The sequence below is a fragment of the Abrus precatorius genome, unplaced genomic scaffold, assembly GCF_003935025.1.
Source record: "Abrus precatorius isolate BTA unplaced genomic scaffold, Abrus_2018 Scaffold8, whole genome shotgun sequence".
NCBI classification, from domain to species: Eukaryota; Viridiplantae; Streptophyta; class Magnoliopsida; order Fabales; family Fabaceae; genus Abrus; species Abrus precatorius.
In genome coordinates, this window is record NW_020874428.1 from 5457463 (window position 1) to 5481172 (window position 23710).

A 23710-nucleotide genomic window follows, 5' to 3' on the forward strand; every position below is an offset into this window, starting at 1 on the left:
TAGGAATCATTATCCTTGAGAAACGTATTGATTTAATTCAGAATTTCCTGCAGCGATAAGGGTTTGGAACTAAGTAGTTGAAGAATAATTTTAGTTATTTGGACACTTAGGAGGATTTATAGTCTAGATACTCGCCTTCTCCCCTTGAATACCTTTAGTCATACTTTTCTATAATTTATTATCATAAGAAATATGTTCCTTTTAATTTATTATTCTTCTATTTTTAGTAATTTTATCAACAAAAATTTATTTATCATATTCATTAACAATTGCGTAATTAAGGAAGTAATTCTTAATAACAGTCCTTGTGGATACGACACTTGGTACTCTATTTGTCATAATATTATTCTGACAACAGGTACACTTGCTCAGTAATTAATTTTTACACACCAAGTTTTTGGCGCCATTGCCGAAGACTAGTTATTTAGGATTTCTTTGATTACGTCTTTACTAATTTTCTTTATTTCTTTAATCTTAAATTAAATTTTCTATTTTTATTTATTTGTTTATTTATTTATTTATTATTATTATTATTATTATTATTATTATTATTATTATTTACTTTTATTATTTTTTAGGAGCTGATTTTCCTGGTGCATAACCAGAACCCTGCTATATTATTCGAACTTGACCCAGAGATAGAGAGAACTTTGCAAAAAATTTGAAAAGAAAGACGACTGTTAGTACAGAAGGAAAACACACAAAACCACATGGAAGGAATGACGAACAATGAAGATCAACCAAGGACCATGTCCGATTATGCTCGTCCATCATTAACTGGAATAGAATCTAGCATTGTCCGTCCGGATGTGCAGGAAAATTTTGAAATAAAGCCCAATGTTATTCAGATGGTTCAGCAATTTGTCCAATTTGATGGGTTACAAGATGAAGACCCCAATGCTCACATTGCAAATTTTCTGGAGATTTGTGATACTTTCAAGATTAATGAAGCTACTGATGATGCAATCCACTTGAGGTTATTCCCATTTTCTCTCAGGAGCATAGCAAAACAATGATTGAACTCTCTCCCACGAGGATCTATCACTTCATGGGAGGTTATGGCAGAAAAATTCTTGGCAAAATATTTTTCTCCCGCAAAAACTGCAAAGATGAGGAATGATATCTCTTCCTTCTACCAATTGGAGTCAGAAACTTTATATGATACATGGGAGAGGTTTAAGGAATTACTACGGAAGTGCCCACATCATGGGATTTCAGACTGGCTTCAAGTGCAAACCTTCTACAATGGGTTGAACCCAGCCACAAGACAAATGATAGATGCTGCAACTGGGGGCACTTTGAATAGCAAGACACCAAGGGCTGCACAAGAACTGTTTGAAAAAATGGCAATGAACAGCTATCAATGGAGCTCCACTCGATCCAAACCTGCGAAATCTGCTGGAATTTATAGTCTTGATGCAGTAATATCCTTGGCAATGCAAGTTGAAGCCTTAGGGAAGAAGATTGATAGTTTATCTGTTAACCATCCAGTTGCTCCGGTGATGAGATGTGATATTTGTGGAGGAGGCCACCCTAATCATGAGTGTCAAGCTATTCAGGAAGAACATGCCAGTGTGATAGGAAACAGACCACCGTACCAAAATTATAATGGCATAAATAATCTGGGCTGGAGGAACTATGCAAACCCACCATGGAACAACAACCAACAGCCAATGCGGAACAACACACCCTCAGGATATCAACAAGCCCCACATCAACTACCACCCCTAGCTGAAAAGAAGTCAAACCTTGAGGAGTTGATGACCAAATTCATTCAAACTTCAGAATCTCGATTCCAATCTATCGAGACAGCACTAAGAAATCAACAAGCCTCTATCTATAATCTAGAAATTTAGTTAGGTCAAATTTCTATAATTAATGATTATGTTTCTGATTGTGCACAGAAATTTTTGATTTCAAACCCATTGAAAAGAAGCTTAGTTCATGAAGGAGAGTAAGATGGTATGAGCTTGCTAACTCAAGAACAGTGGTGTCATTTAGAAGCCACTAAGCCATTATGGAGAAAGAGGGGCTTTGAAATTTTGGAGTGGAAATCAAAGAAGCAACTCAACCCATCCATTAATGAACCACCAGATGAAAAATTGAAGGTCTACCATCATAAAAAAATCAAGGGAGGTAAACTATTTCAAAAAGGTGATTTAGTAGTACTGTTGAACAACTCTCGCCTCAAATTATTCCCAGTTAAACTCAAATCTCGTTGCTCTGGACCTTTTACTGTGCATAAGGTATTTCCTTGTGGTATAATTGAATTAACTCATCCACAAAAAGGAAATTTTAAGGTGAATGAACATAGGCTGAAACTGTACCAGTGGGTCAACTGCAAACTTTTGCAAATGAGGAGTTTAAACTCTTCCATGTTGAATGTTGAATTACATTGAATAGTTTGGGTTAGGTAGGTTTAGTTTATTTTAATTTAGTTATTTATTTGCTCATTTATTTATATTTTGAATAAGCGTCCTCACCCCCAGCATGAACCTCATCTCCTTCTGACCACTTTCTTAGTATAGATGATGAAGACTCAGATGATGCTAGTGCAATAGTTTAGTCTGCAATTAGGATAGTCTTAGTTGTTGAATTTTCTTACTTATGTTATTTTTAGGATTTAAATTGCTTTTGTCTGTTTATTGCTTCTGTTTCTTTATCGCATTATTTTGGTCGTTCTACTCCTCTTGTCATTCTAAATTGAGTTAAATCTCCTTATAAATCAATTTTAATAATGTTTCCTCTCCAATTAAATCTCATATTAGCTTTACTTCCCACGACTCTTTGCTTATTTATTTACTTTTTAGGAAAGTTTCAGTTGCACTTTAATTTTTATATTTGATTGAGGACAATGCAAATCTTATAGCGTGGGGTGGATAATTATAGATGTTTGAACTGAATTGTTGTTTTATTCTCGAGCAATATTGAGTCAATTTTACTGCTGCATTAGAGATGATATTCCTAAAAATATAATTAATAAATAAACATCATATGCAGTTATTCTGGTTATTCGAATTGTGTTTTTAATTGTTTCTCGATTGAAGTATCATTAGACTTTTCTAAATTGAGGACCTTGAATCTATGCCAAATTGTTTTAAAATGTTTAAAATTAATAAAATCAGGAAAATCTGAAAAAAAAAAAAATTAGGGCTCTGCTCAAAAATAAAAAAAAGAGCATGCCATAGAAGCATATCTAGTTGAATGTGGATTGCAGGCAACCTCCGAATACCACATCCTAGAACCCCGAAATTGTTTGAGGTACCGATGTGGAAAGCAAGGGGTGGAATTTCCATTAATACCTTGTGTTAACTGGGATGGAGCATAAAATGCACCTGTTAGTCGATCATGGCTCAAAGTAAAGAGAATTAAACAACACCTTGTGGAAGGATTCAAAGTTTTGAATTGAATTTTAAGAGCTAATGGTAGAAAGGTCCTTATTCAGTTCTGTCTGAAGTTACAAAGGTTGAAAGCAAAAAGAAGGCATAATTTGATGTTTAAGAACTACTGTCCCTCTAAAAATTTGAAAAATAAAATAAAAATAACAATAATAAAAAATTCAGGAATTTGATTCTTTGTTGTCAAGGGTAAAATTGATCCATTTCTTTGCTTGGGGACAAGCAATCGATCAAGTTCGGGGGAATTTGATAAATGCTTTTTATACTTGATCCTACATTGTAATTCATGAATGATAATTGAGAGTTTTAAGCTATTCATTGAGAAAATTTACTATTATTAATTTCATTTTATTCATATTTCAGAAAAAAAAAAGAGCTTAAAAGATATTGGGAATTGAAACACACAAAGAACCAGAGATATACATGGGCAAGTACACGCTTGTATATATGAGCGTGTATCTCACTGGTCGCGTCAATTGAAGTGTATAATCATAACCAGAGATGTACACAGTCAAAGTACATGGGCGTGTACTTTTCAAGAAAGCTGTGAAGTGCAATTTTTAAATACCAAAGATATACACGGCCAAAGTACATAACCGTGTACTTTTCAAGAAAGCTGTGAAGTGCAATTTTTAGAGTCCAGAGATGTACACGGCCAAAGTAAATGGCCGTGTACTTTTAACGTGCGTGAGAATTTAAATTTCTACGAGAAGATGTACTTTTCCCCTTTAATACCTTTAGTCATACTTTTCTATAATTTATTATCATAAGAAATATGTTCCTTTTAATTTATTATTCTTCTATTTTTAGTAATTTTATCAACAAAAATTTATTTCTCATATTCATTAACAATTGCGTATTTAAGGAAGTAATTCTTAATAACAGTCCTTGTGGATACGACACTTGGTACTCTATTTGTCATAATATTACTCTGACAACGGGTACACTTACCCAGTAATCAGTTTTTACACACCACATATTCAACCATCAATTCTTCATAAAAATTCAATCAAAAAGTCAACTTTCAAATTATCATAATCATACCCATCACACATTATCTATCAAAATGCATCTGTCCACACATTCTATCTCAACAACATTACAAAACATAGTAAATAAACAGGTTTTCAAGCAAAATAAGATAGGGTAGAGTTCCCCTTTTACCTTGAATTAAAGACCCACACACCAACAACAAGGTAGACACTCCTCCACACAAACTTTGTCCTAAATACAGGGAAGAACCCCATGAAAACCCAAGGAGAACTGAGAAAACAGTGAGTGAGGACGAGAAATCATAAACCCTAACCGTGGAAACTCACCTCCAAGCGTTCCCAACACAAATCCAACCTTCAATCTAGCTCACGAACGACTTTGAAGAAAATTTAACCGGTGAAATAGGATTTGAGAGTGAGGGAATCAAAAAAATCTTGAAGGGAAAGTGAGAAATGAAACTTCTCCAAACCCTAACCCCTTTAAATTCCTTTCTAGTCACGACACTCTCGCTACAGCGATACCCACTATCGCTACAATGAGACTGCACACAAAAATGCATCCCAAACCGTCGCTTTGTCGCTACAGCGAGAGACCTCTTATTGCAGCAAAAATGCGACAATTTCACGCCTTCCTCCCAAGGCCCTCTTGCTATAGCGAGAATGCCCCAAAATTACACCCTTAATCTGTTTTTCAGTCCAATCATATACAAATACAATTATACTCATTCATATGCATTCATACACATTGACATCATCATCATGCAATCAAGTACACACTCTAACATCCATTCACACATATATTATAAATACACAACACGAAAAAGTCAACGCAAACACTTATATTAATAATCAAACTATATTACAAAATTCGGAGCGTTACATACCTAAGTTAACATACTTTAGAAATTAAGGTGCTTACATAGCATTAAAATCTAAAGTACGCATGAAATATGGCCGCAAAAATGGATGTTTTCCAATCACTAGATTTGATAAATGAGAGTCCTCATCATTACTATGCTCGTATAGACTTTTTCCTCCTCATCACACCTTCATATGCACTGATTGTTATAACTTATAACTCAATGGTAGGAGCTAAGACATGACATTCGTGATGGATTCAAAATATTTGTTGAATATCAATATCATTCCTTATTCAATTCCTTGATATTGTATGAAACTTCCAAAAATATATATTTGACACTTGTAAGTTATACTATCCTACTTTAATATATTAACAAAGCTAATATTTTAGTTCTTCATATGATATATTGTAAGGAATATGCATACAAGTTACTTCACATGTAAATCTCACACCTTCACTTGTATTTGCAATAATCTCATCATTAAAGTAGACTATTATATTTGCACTCTTTTTTTTTTCTCTTCAACTATAAAAAAGAAGATATGAAGAATGAAATGGTAAGTTTTAGAGAAATAGACAACTTCAGATGCAATTTACTACAAATGACAAATGCCTATTTATAGATCAAGATTTCTAAAACACCAATAATGATTTTTCTTTTCAAAATATGCAAATGACAACTTTTTGCTAGCAAAAAAATGTTTTTTTTTTAAAATTCGCCACTAACAATTTTAGGGTTTGATTTGTATATAACTTTTTTTTAAAAAAAACACTCGTCAATTATAATTTTTAAATGCATAAAAAAATATTTTTTTGTCTTCCAAAACTCACCACCGAAGACTTTTTCCTTTTAACTAATTGTTCAGTCTTTAAAAATCGCCACTGCCATTTTTTTATAATAATCAATATTATTAATAAAAATTATAAACAATTGAGTTCCAGATTCAAAGAAATATGGTATGTCATATGACATTGTTAGATTTGTAGATTTTAAGGTGGAAGCATCCCAAATTTTTGAGAGATCGTAGTCATTGGAATGTGCACTTTAAGACACTTTTCTAACTTGACATTTCAAACTCTAAATAATATCATTGAAGAGACAAATTCAAATTTTGTGAGATTTTGAGGTTGTTGAAATTAGAGTTAGAGTTTGTGAAGAAAAGAGATAAAGAGGAGAAAGACGGAGAGAGCCATAATTGTATTCTTACGTGACATTTCATCTTCCTTGACAACTTTCCATCTTCCCTTTGAGTTTGAAAGGTAAGTAAGACTACATGAGAAAATGAAATAGGGAGAAAATGAAATTTTTATAAAGAGAAGATGAATTCTCTATGTCTCCGTCATTTGTGTCTTTTTCACAAACTCTTACTCCAATTTTAACAACCTTAGCTTCTTATTCATGCAAGAGTACAAAGAACACGACGTAGAAGTCTCTTACTTCACCTTTTCTAGTTCTTAGAGCCTTGTCTCTCCCTTTGATGACACCTTCCTTCAATGTTGGTGGAGGAGATTTGTCAAAGAAGACAAAATGCCAACAACAAAGATAGAAAGTCGTTTGTGAAGCTGAAACACCACTAAAAAAGTATTATAACAAAGTTTGGAATGTCAAGTCTTAAGGTGCCTTAAGGTGCACATTTTGGCGACTATGGTCTCTACAAGATTTAGGATGCATTTATTTTAAAATCTACCAATCTAATAATACATGGCATATCATATCTCTCATAAACTAGAACTCAACCAGTTGTAACAGGTTATAATAATATTGTTTATTTTAACGACTTCTAATTATATTTAATATTTTGAAAAATCTATCAAACATAAACATTTTTTGTGAAGGCATCCTCCAACTTTGGAAAATATAAGGAAGGCATGGTAATATTTTGGTGACCACGACTCCAAGCTCTAATCCTCCTGTGATCTCTGCCATTGCAAGTTCTCAAAAGTGCAATAGTAGATTACAAAAAAGCGCCACTTCAAAATGTTTCTCTTTAAGGATGTAGAAGATGCAAATTGGTCAGTGATAAATTTATGCTGTTTGTGAATTTATAGTTAGATTTTAGAATCTTTTTATGTGAATTAGTACTTAAAAAAATAAAAATTACATAAAATAAATAATTTTTCATAAAAGTTTTAATTTGATCTCAGTAAATTAATTTATTTATAATAAATAAAGTTTTTATTCAATTGTGTAGGAATTTTAAGATAAAAATGAATGAGTTAAAAGACAAAGAATTAACCACTCTTCTTATAAAAACAACTAAGTGCTATAAAATTGGAGTCTATGCAATCTACCTTAAAGCATATGGAGAATGAAATTGATAGCACGAACTACATTGATTAAACAGAAGTAAGCATATCATAAAATAGAAGTTTTTATTTTAAAACAAAATAAAGATAGTAAAATTTGCCTACAACAAAATCTTAAATTGAAAAGTTGTGAAGCATCGACATTGTTAGTTGGTGAAATGTATGGGTGTCAGACATGAATTTAACACCAACATTGCCTGGATGCAACTTTGACACATGTCTGACACTACTACACAAGTGTTCAAAAATCTAAAACCATTTATGCAGTTGTGACACGGTGCTAACATGGTTATAATACGGTTGGGAAAGGGAGACACAACTTCAATTCCCAAAAAAAAAAAATTTAAAGTAAAAAAAGAAGAAGTTAAAACTTATAAAAGTTAAAAAATCTTTTTCATCTGCCCCTGAAAACTCTCTCTTTTCTTCTTTCTTTCTCACATTTCATTTCTGTTCTGCTACATTTGGTCTTCTTTGTGCTGCATATTCCTTTTCCTCTGCTTGTTGTTCAAGCTTTTCTGGTCACCGCTCATCATTCTCCAGCAACGTTTATCTTTGTCATTTTTACTGGTAAGCTTTCTCATTTCTGTTTTCTATTTTTTATCCATATTTGTTTCATTTTTTTGATTTATGTCCTATGTTTCTGTTGCTATTTTAGTGTTTCTGTTTCTATTTCTATTTTTTTTTTGTCTTCTATTTTGTTTGAGGTTTCTATTTTTTTCCTACTGTTTTTACTTCTGTTCTGATTCATCTGAGCATACATTTCATTTGTTCTATTGTTTGGTGAATGTTTGATCTTATTTCTATTTTGTTAATGACTTAGTGTTTCTTTTTCTTTTTCTATTTATGTTTCAGTTCCATATTCTGTTTTTGTTTTTGATTCATGTATTCCTCTTGCTATGTTTCTGTTCTAGATTCTATTTTTTATTTTGTTGTTTCTTGCTCTGTTCATCTTTATTTCATCTTTACTATGCACATGTAAGTTTTCTTTGTATATCTTTGTTTCTCTGCACATGTTTCATCTTTTTTTTTTTAATGTTAAAGAACATTTGTTTTGTTCATCTTTTTTTTGTTTTTGTATTAATGTACTCTGTATTATTTGAAAATAAAGAGGAACTAAATTAATTGTCTCTAAATCTTATAGAAATGAGTACTTATAGTCAACTCTTACAAGATGATGATACTAAACCCTTATGAAATTATGTTACAAAGATAAAAAGTGTGGGTAGAGGTGGTGGAAATTATTATGTTAAATGCAATTTTGTGACCTAACTTTCAATGGATCTTATACTAGAGTGAAGGCACATTTGTTGAAGATTATAGGAAAAAGAGTTAGAAGTTGCCAAAAGGTAACACCTTTAAAACTTGTTGATTTAAAAAAGATAGACAACGAAGCTACATTGAAGATAAAAAAGTCAAAAGCAAAATTTGTTCCTTTGCCTTCGGTTTCTAATAATCATCCATGGACACCAATGATGGTATTGATCTCAAAAAGAGAAAAAAACATTTGGACCACTAGAAAAATCTTTCAATATGCAAGCTAGAGAGACATTCGATTATGAAATTAATAGGATATTCTACTTATCGGGATTGCCTTTTCATTTAGCAAGAAATCCTTATTATAAGAAAGCTTTTTCATTTGCTGTCAACAATTACATAAGTGGATATCAGCCTCTGGGCTATAATAAGTTAAGAACAAACTTGTTCCAAAATGAAAAAAGACATGTAGAGTGGCTATTGGAGCCAACAAAAAATACATGGAGTCAAAAATGTATTAGCATTGTTAGTGATGGATGGAGTGATCCCTAAAAAAGGCCTTTTATTAATTTTATGGTTGTAACAGAGAGTGGACCTATGTTTATAAAGGCTATAGAATGCTCGGATGAGATTAAAGACAAAGATTTTATAACCAAACAAGTTTAATGATTGAGGTTGATTTTCTTTCGATTTATTGAACTACTTGTGTTGTACATACTCTAAACCTTGTTTTGAAAAATATATGTGCACCTAAGAATATAAAAAATATAATGTTACTTATCAAGAATGTTCTTGGATCACTACAATAACGAAAGATGTTGTGTTCATAAAAAGCTTTACCATGGGTCATACTATGAGGTTGTCCATTTTCAACTCATTTAACTTATTGAAATTGTTTTCCATTGCTCGAACACAATTTGCCTCTACTATAGTAATGCTTAAGAGATTTAAACAATTGAAGAAAGGACTCCAAGAGAAGTTTATTAGCGATAAATGGTCTTCTTATAAGGAAGATAATGTTGAAAAAGTTAAATTTGTGAAAGATACATTATTGGATGATGTTTGGTGGGACAAGTTTGATTATATATTATTTTTCACTAGTCTCATCTATGATGTTCTTAGAAAAAGGGATACAAAAGCTTTATCTCTCCATTTAGTGTATGAATTGTGGAACCCAATGATTGATAAGGTAAGAAAAGTCATATATCAATAGGAAAGAAAGGCAGAAAGTGAAGAATCAAGCTTTCATAATGTTGTGCACTCCATAGTAATTGAACGTTAGACAAAGCGCAGCACACCACTTAATTGTTTAGCTCATTCTTTAAACCAAGGTAATAAATTATATTCCTAAATAATCTTTACAGCCATGAAACTTACTCGTGAAAGGATGAAATGCTTCAAAAGATATTTTATTGATATGTAGAGTTTGTAAACTTTTCAGATAGAAGAGAAAGTTTTGATGACATTGATTCTTTAAGTGATAGAGGCAAGATGGATGCAAAATCTTAGTGGCTTGTTTATGGTGCTTATGCTCCAATACTTCAAAAGGTTGCCCTTAAGCTACTCGGATAATTATGTTTTTCTTCATGTTGTGAAAGAAATTGGAGCACTTACTCTTTTATTCATTCTATGAAGAGAAACAAGATGGCACCACATAGGTTAGAAGATTTAGTATTTGTTCATAGTAACTTCCGTCTTTTTTTGAGAAATTTCCCACAATATGAACAAGAGGAAACAAAAATATGGGACATAGCTAGAGATGCATTTGGATCACTAGATGAGAGTGGAATGCTTGAAGTTGCTAGTTTGTCACTTGACAAACCAAAGCTAGAGGCTGTGTTTTTCAATGATGATGATCAAGGAGGTCATAATTCTTAAGAGATTTAATTCATCTTTTTATTTTAAAACTTTCTTTTTGTAAAGAGATAAAGTTTTTACATTATGAAATGATGCCACTTAGTATTTTTTGTTAGGGTATCATCTGAAAATTGTAAAGTCTAACAACTTTATCTTATATATAAGTGGTGTCTCGATGTCTTATATTTTAACATTAGTCATGTCTAGGTGTCCATGTTGTATAGTGTTTGGTGTTCGTGTCGGAGTCGGTGCTTCATAAACTAAAAGTAAACAAATTTTTACTTTTCTAAAGTATATGTATTGTCCTAGAAAGTACATGAAAAAATAAAATCCTAAACTAAAAACTATTCATCGACCTCCTCATCCTTCACCTCATCATTTTCTTCATCTTTAGGATCCTCATCATCTGCTGCAGCTGGTGAATCAGAAGCATCGAATGTGGAAAAATCTTAACGAGTTGTTTCTTGGTTATTATTGATTTGTGAGTTGTGAGTCATTGTTGGCCGACGAATTTGAGGCAGGAACAGCGACTAACATGACAACAATGGAGGGAGAAAATGTAGAAATCGTGCTTTATGAAAGTTCATTCGCAATTCAAGCTTCAAAGTTTGACCCAAAAAAAACTTTGAAGTTAACACCAAGCAGACATTCAAAATTCGTAATGTCCTTTTATTAACATCATTGAGTGAGGCAAAAAAAAAATTCTAATTATTAAAAGGATTCTACAGTCGTCCCTTATTTTTCATAAGTAAAGTTTTGAAATTTTCTGACCATTCATTTAACATGTTTTTAATCTAACGGTTAAAAATGATCATAAGATATTAAAGAATAAAAAAGTAATTGTTGAATAAAGTTTTTCTCTGTAACACTTGACAGCCAAAACTCTTCTGTAGTACTCATTTTACAAAAAACACCATACTTTTCTTTGGCTCGTGATGTAATGGAATGGAGGGTAAGAAAGAGAGGCATGTATCCAAGTTCTCAAAGTTACACTACTCCCTCTTTATTAAAGATTGAAATTGATAAAGATAATATGTAGTCAGCTAGAGTCATGCATGTAAGTTGGCACTACACTTCCTTTTCATCACTTTTCGATTTGTAATCAAGCCATTAGGAGAAACATGCATTCGATTGTCAAAGTTATATTTTCTCTTTGTTAAAGATTGAGAAAGAGGTAAATGATGAATGAGTGATGTTCTTTTCTCCTCGATAATTTTGAGAGCAAAACTTTGTAATACCAATTGAGAAAATACTTTAGGAATAGAATAGAGAAAAGAAGGAGAGACATGCACCAGAGCTACATTTTCTCTCAAAAAGACTCTCTCTCGTAGAGGAAACTAAGAAATTGAGAGGTTTGTGATTTAAAAATTGAGGTTTATGATGCCAATGAGAGACATGCACGCAATTTCTCTCAAAGTTACAAAGATTTGTGATTGGAGACTACAATTCCTCTTTATTACTAAGAAAGAGGAGGCTTTTGGTAGATTGGAAGAAAAAAATGAACAAATTAGCCACAAGGAGAAATAAATGATTCAACAACAGAAAAAGCTGCAAGAAGAAAGCACAATACTGGGTGTAAGAGGAAAGCATTCAGAGGAGGTCCGAATATACAGAAAGTTGTATATTTTACGATATATGTGAAGGATAACATTTTGAGGGGATAGATGATAGGAGAGATTGACGAAGTGCATCATGGAGTGGAAGAGAAAAGCAGACAATGGAAGAGGTTGATGAAGTGAAAAAGAAGTAAGGGGGAGAGAGGAGTGGGAGTAAACAGAAAGACGAGAGAGAGGTCTCGAAATGAACAGAAAGATTAGAATGTGTGTTGGCATTTACTCTTTTGTCCTTTGTTAATACTTTATTATCTAAAAAATTTCTAATTTTTGTTATTAAATCCTAGCCATTGAATCAAAAGAACATGACATCAATAGTTAAAGAATGACTTAAAAATTTTACTTATGAAAAAAGAAAGGAGGACTGTAGAATTTTTCAATTATTATTGTCATTTCTCTCGTTTAGAAAAGGAAATCGAATAGACCCGATTTTAAAAGTTCTTAAAAAATTATTTTTAAGGAATAATGCCTTAACTTTTTTTAAAATTATGACAAAATTACTCTTTTCATCCTGTAACTTAAGAATAAAATTCATTTTAGTCCTCTAACTTTTTTTTTGTTCAATTAAGTCTTCTAAATTTTATTTTTTCCCATGTTCGTCTTTTCCATGAACTTCGTTAGAGAATGTTATAAAGGCATCCTATGTGGCATTAACGACGCTTATGTTATCCTACCTGAACCTATAAATAAAAGCCTTCAATTGGAAGTCATTCTACACGTAGAGATTATAGTTACATGAAACACATTTCAAGGATGGAAAAAGTCACTGTGTTATAGAGGGGATTTGAGAGATTAAAATTAGAAAATCAATTCACAAGGCAAAGTGTTTCGATTTATCAAGGGTTATCACGGTTTCTTATTGAAAAAAGGTTAAAAATTTGAAGTAGAATCGAATATCAATGTTACAAGGTATGTTTCTATTTCTAAAATTTATTCTCTGCATGCGTTGGGTATATTATTTTATTTTATTTTTGTGTTTTTGTGATATTATAGGAGTTAGGACATTGTTGAATATTTGAAAGATTTCATCTTTCTAAAATTTAGATTTTGTTGTTATTAACTTTTTTGAGTAATAGAAAATGGATAAATTCTTCATTGAAGTTCATCATGGTGGTAAGTTTGAAAAGTTTGAAAAACTTATTTGAGTGTTTGGATAGGGTACGTGAGTTGGAATATGATGTAGTTGATAATATGTGGTACAAGATTGGTGAAAAAGGTCTTAATGTTGGCCTTATCAGATCCAGATGAGCTCAAAGACATAAGGAACTAAAAAATGATAAAGGAGCTGTGGAGATGGCCACAGTGTCGAAGTGTTATGGAAAAGTGAAGTTGTATATAGTACATGTAGTTTCACAAGCTGAGATATGTATGAATGTTTCATTACTTGAATATCCCATGAATGTTGATGGGGTTTAAGTTGAGGAGATGGGTCTTGGAGAATAAGTAGCAAAAAAAAAAAAATTCAAAGTGAATGATAAGGTTGAAGTAGAACAAGAAGAGGTTCAAGTGAAAAAAGAAGAGAGACATGTGGAAGAGGAAGAGAGGCATATAGAAGATAAAGAGGTTTATATGGAACAGGGAGATTAAGACCAAGCAAAGAAAGAAAAAATTGTCTGCAAAAAGAAAAATAAATTGAGTCAGAAAAAAGGACAAAAAAAAATAGAGAAATTGCCTGCCAAAACATCAAGAATAAGTAAAAGAAAAAGAAAAAGAGCAAAACAGCAAGACCAAATGAGAAGAAAACAAGCAAAATAGCAAGAATAAGTGAGAAAAAAAAAAGGCAAAACAACAAGTACAAATAAAAAAAACAATAACTAGAACAAGTGAGAAAAAAGGAAAATAACAACTCCTATTGAGTTTTATATTGATTTCAGTTCTTATGAAAACTTTGAAGTTCAATCCCAATTTGAGGTTGGTTTTACTTTTGCTAGTCCAATGACATTTGTTGCAAGCAATAACTCTTTTGATGTTGATGAGGATTACAACAGTGAGGGATTGAAGACTGATGTAGATTCTGATGAGGAGAAAGATAGAAACAACTTTAAATTATTTAAGTTGCCATAAAAAATGACTCATTACAAATGGAGAATAGGAACATTATTTGCATCCAGAGAATATTTTAAAGAAGTTGTAAAGACATATGTTATTTATTCTGGTAGAAACTTAATGATTCAAAAGAATGATAATTAAAGAGTGAGAGTGATATATAAAGGTGAATGCAAATAGATGGCATTCTATGTCAAGTTATCGAGAGAAGACACTTGGTAATTGAAAAGTTATCGAGAGAAGACACTTGGTAATTGAGAAGAATTATTGATTAACACACATTTAACAAATAGTATAGGGTGAAGATGTTAAATTTAGCTTAGTTGAGTTAAAAATTACAAGATAGTGTAAGAAAAAATCCCAACATAAAAGGTTAATGACATTAAAAAGAAAATATAAAAAAAGTGAAATATTGGAGTAAGTAAGTCAACAACACAAAGAGCAAGGAGGAAAGCAATCGACCTTGGTGATGGGATTTTTAAAGAGCAATATAAAAGGTTATATAATTATTGTCATGAGATGTTAAGGTCAAATCCTGGTTCAACTATAAAGTTGATAGTTGAACAAATTAGTCATGCAATTGAGCAAGGTGAAATTGTCCCAAGATAACTTTTCTCCACTTTTCATAGACTATATGTTTGTTTTCAAGCTTGCAAGGAGAGTTTTTTAATGTGTAGACTAATCATAGGATTGGATGACTGTTTTTTGAAAAGATATTATTGTGGACAAATTTTGGCTATTGTAGGTAAGGATCCTAATGAGCAAATGTTGCCATTAGCAGTTGCTTTGTTAAAGGTGAAAATAAGGACTCGTGACAATAGTTTTTACACCTACTTATTTTTTATTTAGGAGGTGTAGGAGTATGTAACACAGTGACCTTTATGTTTACCAACAGAGAGTATGACCATTGCACCTCATGATTCTTTTTACTAAATTCATTATATGATGGTTAACTTATTGATAGGACACTAAATATTTCATATTTTAAGGATCATTGCCAACTATTAAGAAGTTGTTGCCTAGAATAGAATAAAAGTTCTGTGTCTAGCACTTGTATAATAATATCATAAAGATATATCTAGATAAATAATTAAAAGAGTTTATGTTGAAGGCAGCAAAAGCAACTTATCCATAAGAATGGGAAAAACATATGAAAGAAATGAGGAACATCAATGAAGAAGCATTCGAGCATCTCTTAAAATTTCCTCCAAAATATTGGAGCAAGTCAATGTTTTCTTTCTAATCTAAGATTGATATAGTTGTAAACATGTCTGAAACCTTTAATAGTGTTATTCTAGGACCTAAAAAAAAGTCCATTGTTACTATAATGGAAGACATAAGGGTTTATTTAATGGAAAAGTGGGTTGCCAATAGAAAAAAGGCAACAATGTTGACTAGAGACATACTGTCAAATATACAAAAAAAAAAAGTTACACAAATATCAAGATGAATCAAGTTGGTAATTGTCAAGGTATAACTTTTATGATACTTTAACTTTTTAATATGGTTCATTTTAGTTATCTAAGATTTAAATTAGGTTCATTTCAATCCTCAAATTGTTTAAAATAAATCATTTTAGTCCTTTAACTATTTCAAATTAATTTATTTTAGTCTTTTAACTATTTTACAATCAACTATAGTAGTCTTTTACTATATCCCATATTACAACTTACACTTATTTTTAATTTTACAAGGTGGTATGGATGACATATATTCGAGGTCCGACATATTAATTTAAAGGGAGATAAGTTTATGGTGAACCTTGAACCTAAAAGAATATTCTTACAGATTATGGATGCTTACTGAAATACCTTGTTATCATTCAATTACTACCATGAACTATGTTAATATTAATCCTGCAAATTATATTCCTTTTATTATAGGAAATAATATTATGCAGTAGTTTACAAGTCTATCATATATCCAGCACATACCTAATTTGTGAGAATTTGTTGACTACCCTGACATTTTACTCCTACTAATCAAGAAACAACCTGGGAGGTCAAAGAAGTCAAGAAATAAAGATGCATCTGAGAAGGTTGTTGAAGGAAACAAATTGGGTAGGAAAGAAATGACTATTAAATGCAACAAATGTAGAGTAAGTGGCCATAACAAAGTTACTTGCAAAGTAACACAGCCTACTAAAAAAGAGGCATCAACAACTCACACTCAAAGTTTAGACATTTCTTAAGTTTCAATTGATTGGTCAAACAAGAAGCAAAATGTGTGCTCAAAGACGTCAACATACTTAATTAGTCTTTGCAGCAAATGTGGAGTAGGGACAATAACTTTTTTCTTTTTGCTTTACATTTGTGCAATTTGGTTGGAAAGCATATTCTGTGTAACTTGTATTTTGTCCTTGTTCTTTTGTTAATGTCATAACAGTATATTAATCAATCTTTATTCTCAGTCTCAGTAAAAATTTCTTATTCTCACATTCATATTTCAAAATAATACATATACTAAAAATATTATTTCATTAAAGATAGAAGAATCTATATATATATATATATATAAACAATAACACAACATCAGGATCATGACTTAATCAAAGTACTCTTTTATAGTACATTTACAAAAATTACATCTCTAAAAAATATTAGTGTTCAGCTAAACAACGTGAAAAATAATATTACTACTAATACATTAATAATCACACCAATACTTAAAATACAATTTAAAATATTAATCTCTTTCTTGATAATTTTGAGTGAGTTCTGAAGATGCACAATTCTTCTCCTTTGCCTCAGTACAACAATTCCATTATCTTCAATTTCATCGTCTTTCCTCCACTTGAAAAACCCACAACTCTCACCAAACTGAAAAATGGCATAATAGATTAGTAACACAAATTAGTTTAAATTATTATACACAAATATAAAACTCAATTATTTAATCTTATAAAATTACTTCATAATTTTTACATCCCCAAAAACTCATTCCTATATTTGTTATTGTAGTTATTATACAATAATCATTCTTCACACCATAATAACAAAATTAATGCACAACCCCTCTGCAAGCATACGTCATCGAAAATTGTGAGTTCATGAAAGTTCTAATCTTTATTTTGTTGTTTTTAGGAGACGTAAAATCCTAATTTATATGTCCTAACTCGTATGAATAGAGAAAACACCTAATGTAACATTTTTTAATTGATTTTCAAATAAAATTTTTAAATAGAATTAAATAAATGTTGTTAGTACCACATAGGATACCTTTATTACATTCTCTAACAGAATTAGAAAATTCATAGAAAGAAATAACATAAAAAAAAAAAACAAAACAAAACTTAGAGGATTAAATTGAATTAAAGAAAAAATTAGAAGATAAAAACAAATTTTATTCTAAAATTACCAGACAAAAAGAATAATTTTACCCAAAATTATTAATAATTACACTTAATTTTTTTATTGAGAAAGTATAATTAGCTAACTCTTCTATTTATTATTACACGTTGACACTTTTTAAAAAAAATATATGCATACTGATCTTTACAGTGGTTATAAACAATATCCTTAAAAACTTCAAAGCAAGAAGAGCTTTAGGTATATGTAATTATCTCATTTTCAAATGAAGGAAAGTACAAAAAAAGAGTTCCCATGTAAGTTAATTAGAGAATTTTTAACTATAAGAAAAGCAATGAAAAAAAAAATGTATAATTGCCTTTAGACAAAATAGCCATTTCAGAGTTTGGATGAAAGATTGCCACAAGGGAAGCAAGCAAGCTTGAATGAGCAAAAATACGTCGCATCGCCATTCTTATGGATTGGCCAGGAAAAGTGAAAATTATAAAATTTACAATCTGGTAAATGCAAATGTTATATTTCCCAAGACGATTGGCCATCACAGTTTGGAAAGGTGACTGCGGACCATGTCAACTTGAGTGCATGTGCCTTCCAATTCGAGAGAAAGGGGAAAAAATATGAAATCTCAAGGCAAATTAATGTTACATATTAAGACCAGGGTGAAAAACCATCGAGTTTTCCTCTACTCAACATTTTATGGTTATAAAAAATAAAAAAAGTAGGACTGAGCCTTACAATCATGAAAAGTGATTCTTACAAAGAAACCGCAGGCACCCTTTAAATTCTAGCTCGACAGACGATGACAAAATAATTAAGCCCAAGAGTCTCGGGGTTCCAATAAAAAATGACAATAATCACCTATTTCTTTTGCACTGCTGACTACCTTAAGATTGTCCACCCATTTGAAACTCAATGAGTCAACTCAAGACCATAAAATTCTACGTACGGATTGGATGCAGCGTATCTATTGAGAGTTGACCAGGATGAAAAGATATACACAACCCAAAATAGTTCTACTACTTCATTTTCTTCTCTTTTTCAGCCCGAGGCTTTTGGTATATAACTATCTGACTCAAGATGGTAAAATTTGTTGCGACACCAATTGCATAGCCCAATAGAACTTCAAAAGAATCAAGGAAACAGTCACAATTATATGAAATAATCAGGAAATACATGTACAATGGAAAACACTGCTATAGAGACACAAGTCATTGACTTTGAAACGGACAGTATTTTACAAGTATCGGGTTGAGGATGGAAGACAAGATTATTTTCACGAAAGTTCAGTTTTGACATAGCACAGTAATAACTTAGCAGAATAAATTTATTTTCATAGACAAAATAATGGAAAAATTATGTAGGTGGCTTTCAATATTAGCAACACTTTTTAAAGAGGAAATTATTGAAAAGTCACCATTTTCTTGCCATGTATTAGGATTTTACATCATAAAACAACATTTAAGCAAGTACATACAAGCATTAAAACAAGAAATTTGAATCTTCTGCTCCTTAGGCATAAGAAAAACAAAGCAAGTCTATAGAGTAGTGTTCCAGTTCTGAAGAGTTCATTAGATCATTCCAGAAATCTACATTCTATTATTTTATATCATATTTTATAATGCATCTACAATATAATGTACAGCAGTAGAGTTCTCCATAGACTAATCCTCTTGAAAATCAGTGTACGGTCTTCCAGAGAGAATATATATATATATATATATATATATATATATATATATATATATATGAGAGAATTTTTTCACATTAATATAAATCTAAAAATTCTTACACTCAATTTGAGATCTTCATTTAACTTACATATAATAGTTAGTAAAGTAATAAATTATAACTTGTTAGATGTAAATTAAAGAAAAAGCTCAAATCGAGTATAAAAATTTATAAACTTACACTAGTGTAAGAAGATTCTACCTCTATATATATATATATCAACAATTTATTGCGCAAGTAAATCTTGCAATATAATTGTTGGTCTTTGTATAAAAATAACAATGTTATGTGAAAAAGAAGATCCAAATCCAAACACTCCACAAAATGTGTTTCACCTTTAGTCTTTAGCTACAAACAATGGTTTATTTGTTTGTCTCTTGATTTAATAAAAGTTTCATTCAAGAAGGAAAATATGTGCATGAGAAAATAGTGTTTAGAACCATTTTCTTAAAACTAATGTTTTAAAAGACTTGTTTTGATGTAAACCACTTCAACATATATACCATTTTTCTCTATTGCCAAACATCAAAGCATTAAAACTCCCTGCCCCCACAAAATAAATAAAAAGCATGGACAGCAGACTATTGTTCTTCCCCCTGTGCCAATTAAACTACCATTAGCCATTAGCTTCACTCCAACCTTCTATAAACTCTCCTAAATTCAAAACAGATTAAGAAGCAACCTACCACTTTTTGGTGCATTTTCTTGGATGGTGGTGAACACTCTGACTGCAACAAATATAAACTAAAATATTATTAAACAAGCAGAAACTGTAACCTAAATTTATTGAAATCATAATGGCTTACCCATTGAACCTCCAAAATTCATAAAAGAAGTTAAGAAGCTGAGTTCCCCAGTACTTTTGTTCTGCTCAAACATAGTAAATTGCCAATGATCAATAAGAATGGTGAAACAAAGTGTCAACATACTTCATCAATTGAAAAATTTTAGGCAAAAAATAATAAGGAATGTAAAAGCATAATATGAAAAATTCAGCATAATCACATCAACAGAGTTCAAAGCATCCTAGCTTTTCACTACACAAGCAGCAAAAGCTCCAAGTTTTCACAAAAATGCAGGTAGGGTGGCAATATAGCATACTCAGAAACCAAGTTCCTATTATATATTTAGCTTCAAGCACATCATCATCTAGAATACAATGAAAGAACCCATTTACTCTTTCGCAAAGAGGAAATAAGTACCCATTCTGACTGGAGAATCAATATTATATATGTAAGTACTACAAAACAAATAAGTTTATAAATTTCATGAAAACTAAGAATTTTTCTTCAATATGGAAGGAGCACAGAACAGGTTTTTATGTTTCCACTTACAGAAAAGTTTTGCCATATTTGTGGGATCCTTGCAAAGAGAAAGATTGCATGCTGGGATGCCTGCAATAGATTATATCCGCATAAAAAAAATATTAGGCAATGAGAACCTTGTAACCAACATAAATATATTTATAAAATGAAGGCTAAAACGCTCATCAGCACAAAAAAGAAAATAAAATTCTGTTAGAAAAAAGAATATAAAACCACTTGTGGCTTTCACCTAACAGCTTAAGCTTTTGAAATGGTACATGAAATGATATCGAAGCCTCTATGAGACTATGACCAAGGGCAAGTTCTGTATACTAGTCTAGTGTTTGATCCTTACTGCCCTTCTTCTAATAAACAAAGTTTAATTACACCACAAGGCAGATACGCCCGTGCATTGTCCACACTTCAAGCCCAAAGGGATATTGCATGAGGAGGCATGTTATAAATATAATATAAAATCATTCAAGTGTCTTCACCTATCATCTTAAACTCTTGGGTTTCATGAAAAACTCAATGGTAGAAAACTTTTGGCAGCATAAGTGAATGTATGTTGAACATAAAGTTGTTACTCACATACAGAGCCTCAAAGAGTAGAGGATCAATTTGACCAGCTAAGACAGTGGGTGCTACAGCACAATATCTGAAGACCAATGCATCAAGGAAATGATCGAGAATATTCAATTATATTGCATAATGCAAGAATAAAAACCCAGTTCTTCTGCAAGCAAGTAGGATACAGCAATGCTCGGATCCATGTTGTCGTACTCACAGGTCTAGAATAGTAGTAGATTACGGCAACCAATACTATAGCTGTATCAGAAAATAGAAAGGATGAAGTAATTTAGATAACTTCAACAAAATGGAATCACTACATTGCCTCACCTAACAAAATATAGAGCTGTACAAGTTGAATGATCTAAAGCCTATGATGCTCATGCAAGTACTTATTTCAGAATATCGCAAACAGTGTGTAAAATTAGTCAAAATTAATAAATGATGTAGGACAAAAAAGTCTAGATTGGATTCTACCAAGCAATAGAGAAGGTTTGAGAAGAAAGATTCAAACACAGCTAATGGATTGGCTCTTCTGGTGTAAAAAACCAGGAAAGAGTTCATGAATAATAATAATAATAATAATTTTGGATTCAATATTTAAGAAAAAGATCTCTGTATAAAGGCATGTTTAGCTTTATGGTGCAAGCTAATACCAACCAGATTTTGTGATCGTCCATCCTACATCACTTAGGAATTCCAATTACAATTTGTAAAATATATCTTTCTTGGGACAACCAACAGAAAAACAACTCCGACAATGTAATCCTTGATACTAATAACCCAAGCCCATAAAGAATAATTTTGGCCTTACATGTAAGGCACCACAACTCGTACTAAACATCAATATGACTTTAAAAATACTACCGAAAGGCCAAAACCAAAAAGTGCAAAGATAAAATATCTAGAGTTACAACGATAACCCTGCTAATAACTATTCTCTTTTGTACTGCTCCTGCATCACAAAACAAAGGTTAATAACATATTTCTAAAACAAACATGATAATTTTGTTTATCCCAGGTCCAAATCATCTGTTAGACTCATATTGTGAAACTTAGGCAAGTGCTGATTTATGAGTATCAAATGTCAAGCATACTGCATACCCAAAGGCAGATGTAGGTGTAAGTAGGGACCCCAAAAAAAAAAAAAAAACTGGTACGGTTGACAAAAGCAAACTCGATGGTATAGCCCATGGACATTCGTTGTTTTACTTTAACTAGTTAACATAATAAGGGTCCGTTCAAGAGAGCTTATAAACAGCATAGGAGAATCATAAGTTGTTTTTCAGCTTATTTCAATAAACTTCTTGATATAGCTTATTCAAATAAGTTGTTTTTAGCTTATCCCAATATGTTTTATTATTAAATCTATGAGACTATGACATAAGTCATCGTTTTAAAAGGAATTTATTAAATAAGAACTTAAATAAGCAATTATCCGAACCTACCCTAAATTAATAATTAATAAACTATATTACAATGAAGTTCAAATTTTGGACTTAAGAAATAAATACACAGAATTCTGAATACATCACTGGTATAAACTAGTTTATACACATGGCTTAAAGCTCAATAAAGATTTTAATCCACAACTATTTAATTCCCACACCTTCACCTCAGTAAGTACCAAAAAGAAAAAAAAAAAACGCACACACATAGAAACTGTTAGTGCACCTTGGATCAAAAGAAACAACAACTCTCCATAAGCGGAAAACGGAAGGCCTTTGTGAAGACAATAAGCCAACGCTATGGTGTAGCCAACAACTTCAAGCTCGAACGATATCATACTAAGGCCTCTCGCACTTTGATGCTTCAGAATTTTCAATATCTGAACATTAACATCATTCGCAAAATTTCGTCAAAATTAGAACAAAACCCTAACCCTAACACAGACACACAGTATTTAACGATTGGACAAAGAAATCAAGGTTCGATAAGGGAAGTGCCTGGGGGAGTTTGACGGTGGTGGAAGCCGCGACGATGGCGTAGCCGAGGAGTTTAGAAATGAGAGGTAGCAAGCAATCCTTGTCGGGGAATTGGCCATGGCGGAGAGATCCCAATGCACAACTCAGATCAATCCCTAGATATTCCATTGCTCGATCTCAATTCGATTCTTTCTTTCACCAACTATAAACCAAACCCGAGTTAATGTACACGTACCCAACACGTCACTTTTAGACATAACCAATTAGAAAATCACACGTCAGGATAAATAAATAAATAAATAATGACTTGTAAATTCTAAGAAAATTGTTTTGGAAGTTCTGAACGGTGGTCGTTGAGTTTTGGTGGGCCTTGCGGTGGTGCTGCTGTGCTTTCTGACGGTAATATGGTATACTTCAAACGTTTATGTTTTTTATTCATTTTATGTTTTTTTTTATAGTAAAAAAAGATGAAATATAATAAAATAGAGTAATTGTTTGAATTTTTTATTCATTTTATGTTTTTTTTACATTTTATGTTTTTTGTAT

The 23710-nt window shown here is 31.5% G+C and overlaps 1 protein-coding gene and 1 non-coding gene across 2 annotated transcripts; both read right to left on the reverse strand.

The window, feature by feature from the left end:
- Positions 1–1106: 1106 nt before the first annotated feature.
- Positions 1107–1213, reverse strand: LOC113848579. The gene has a single exon (XR_003501843.1). It is a non-coding gene; the product is annotated as a small nucleolar RNA R71 (small nucleolar RNA).
- Positions 1214–18101: 16888 nt separating this feature from the next.
- On the reverse strand, positions 18102–23361 carry LOC113846765 (mannose-P-dolichol utilization defect 1 protein homolog 2). Its single transcript, XM_027475383.1, has 8 exons — positions 23186–23361; positions 22914–23067; positions 21425–21497; positions 21261–21327; positions 20700–20759; positions 20172–20232; positions 20052–20093; positions 18102–18757 (listed from the first exon to the last, which is right to left on the reverse strand). Exons 1-8 carry the CDS (start codon positions 23330–23332, stop codon positions 18654–18656), a joined length of 708 nt encoding a protein of 235 aa, XP_027331184.1. The 5' UTR covers positions 23333–23361; the 3' UTR covers positions 18102–18653.
- Positions 23362–23710: the final 349 nt, after the last annotated feature.

Bases quoted from the DNA above. Each gene is read 5' to 3' on its own strand.
- LOC113846765 (XM_027475383.1), bottom strand. From the start codon at position 23,332: ATGGAATATCTAGGGATTGATCTGAGTTGTGCATTGGGATCTCTCCGC. The intron at 23,068-23,185 runs GCACTTCCCTTA...GTTAATGTTCAG, and splicing joins CCACCGTCAAACTCCCCCAG to ATATTGAAAATTCTGAAGCA. The intron at 20,233-20,699 runs GTAAGTGGAAAC...ATGTTTGAGCAG, and splicing joins AAATATGGCAAAACTTTTCT to AACAAAAGTACTGGGGAACT.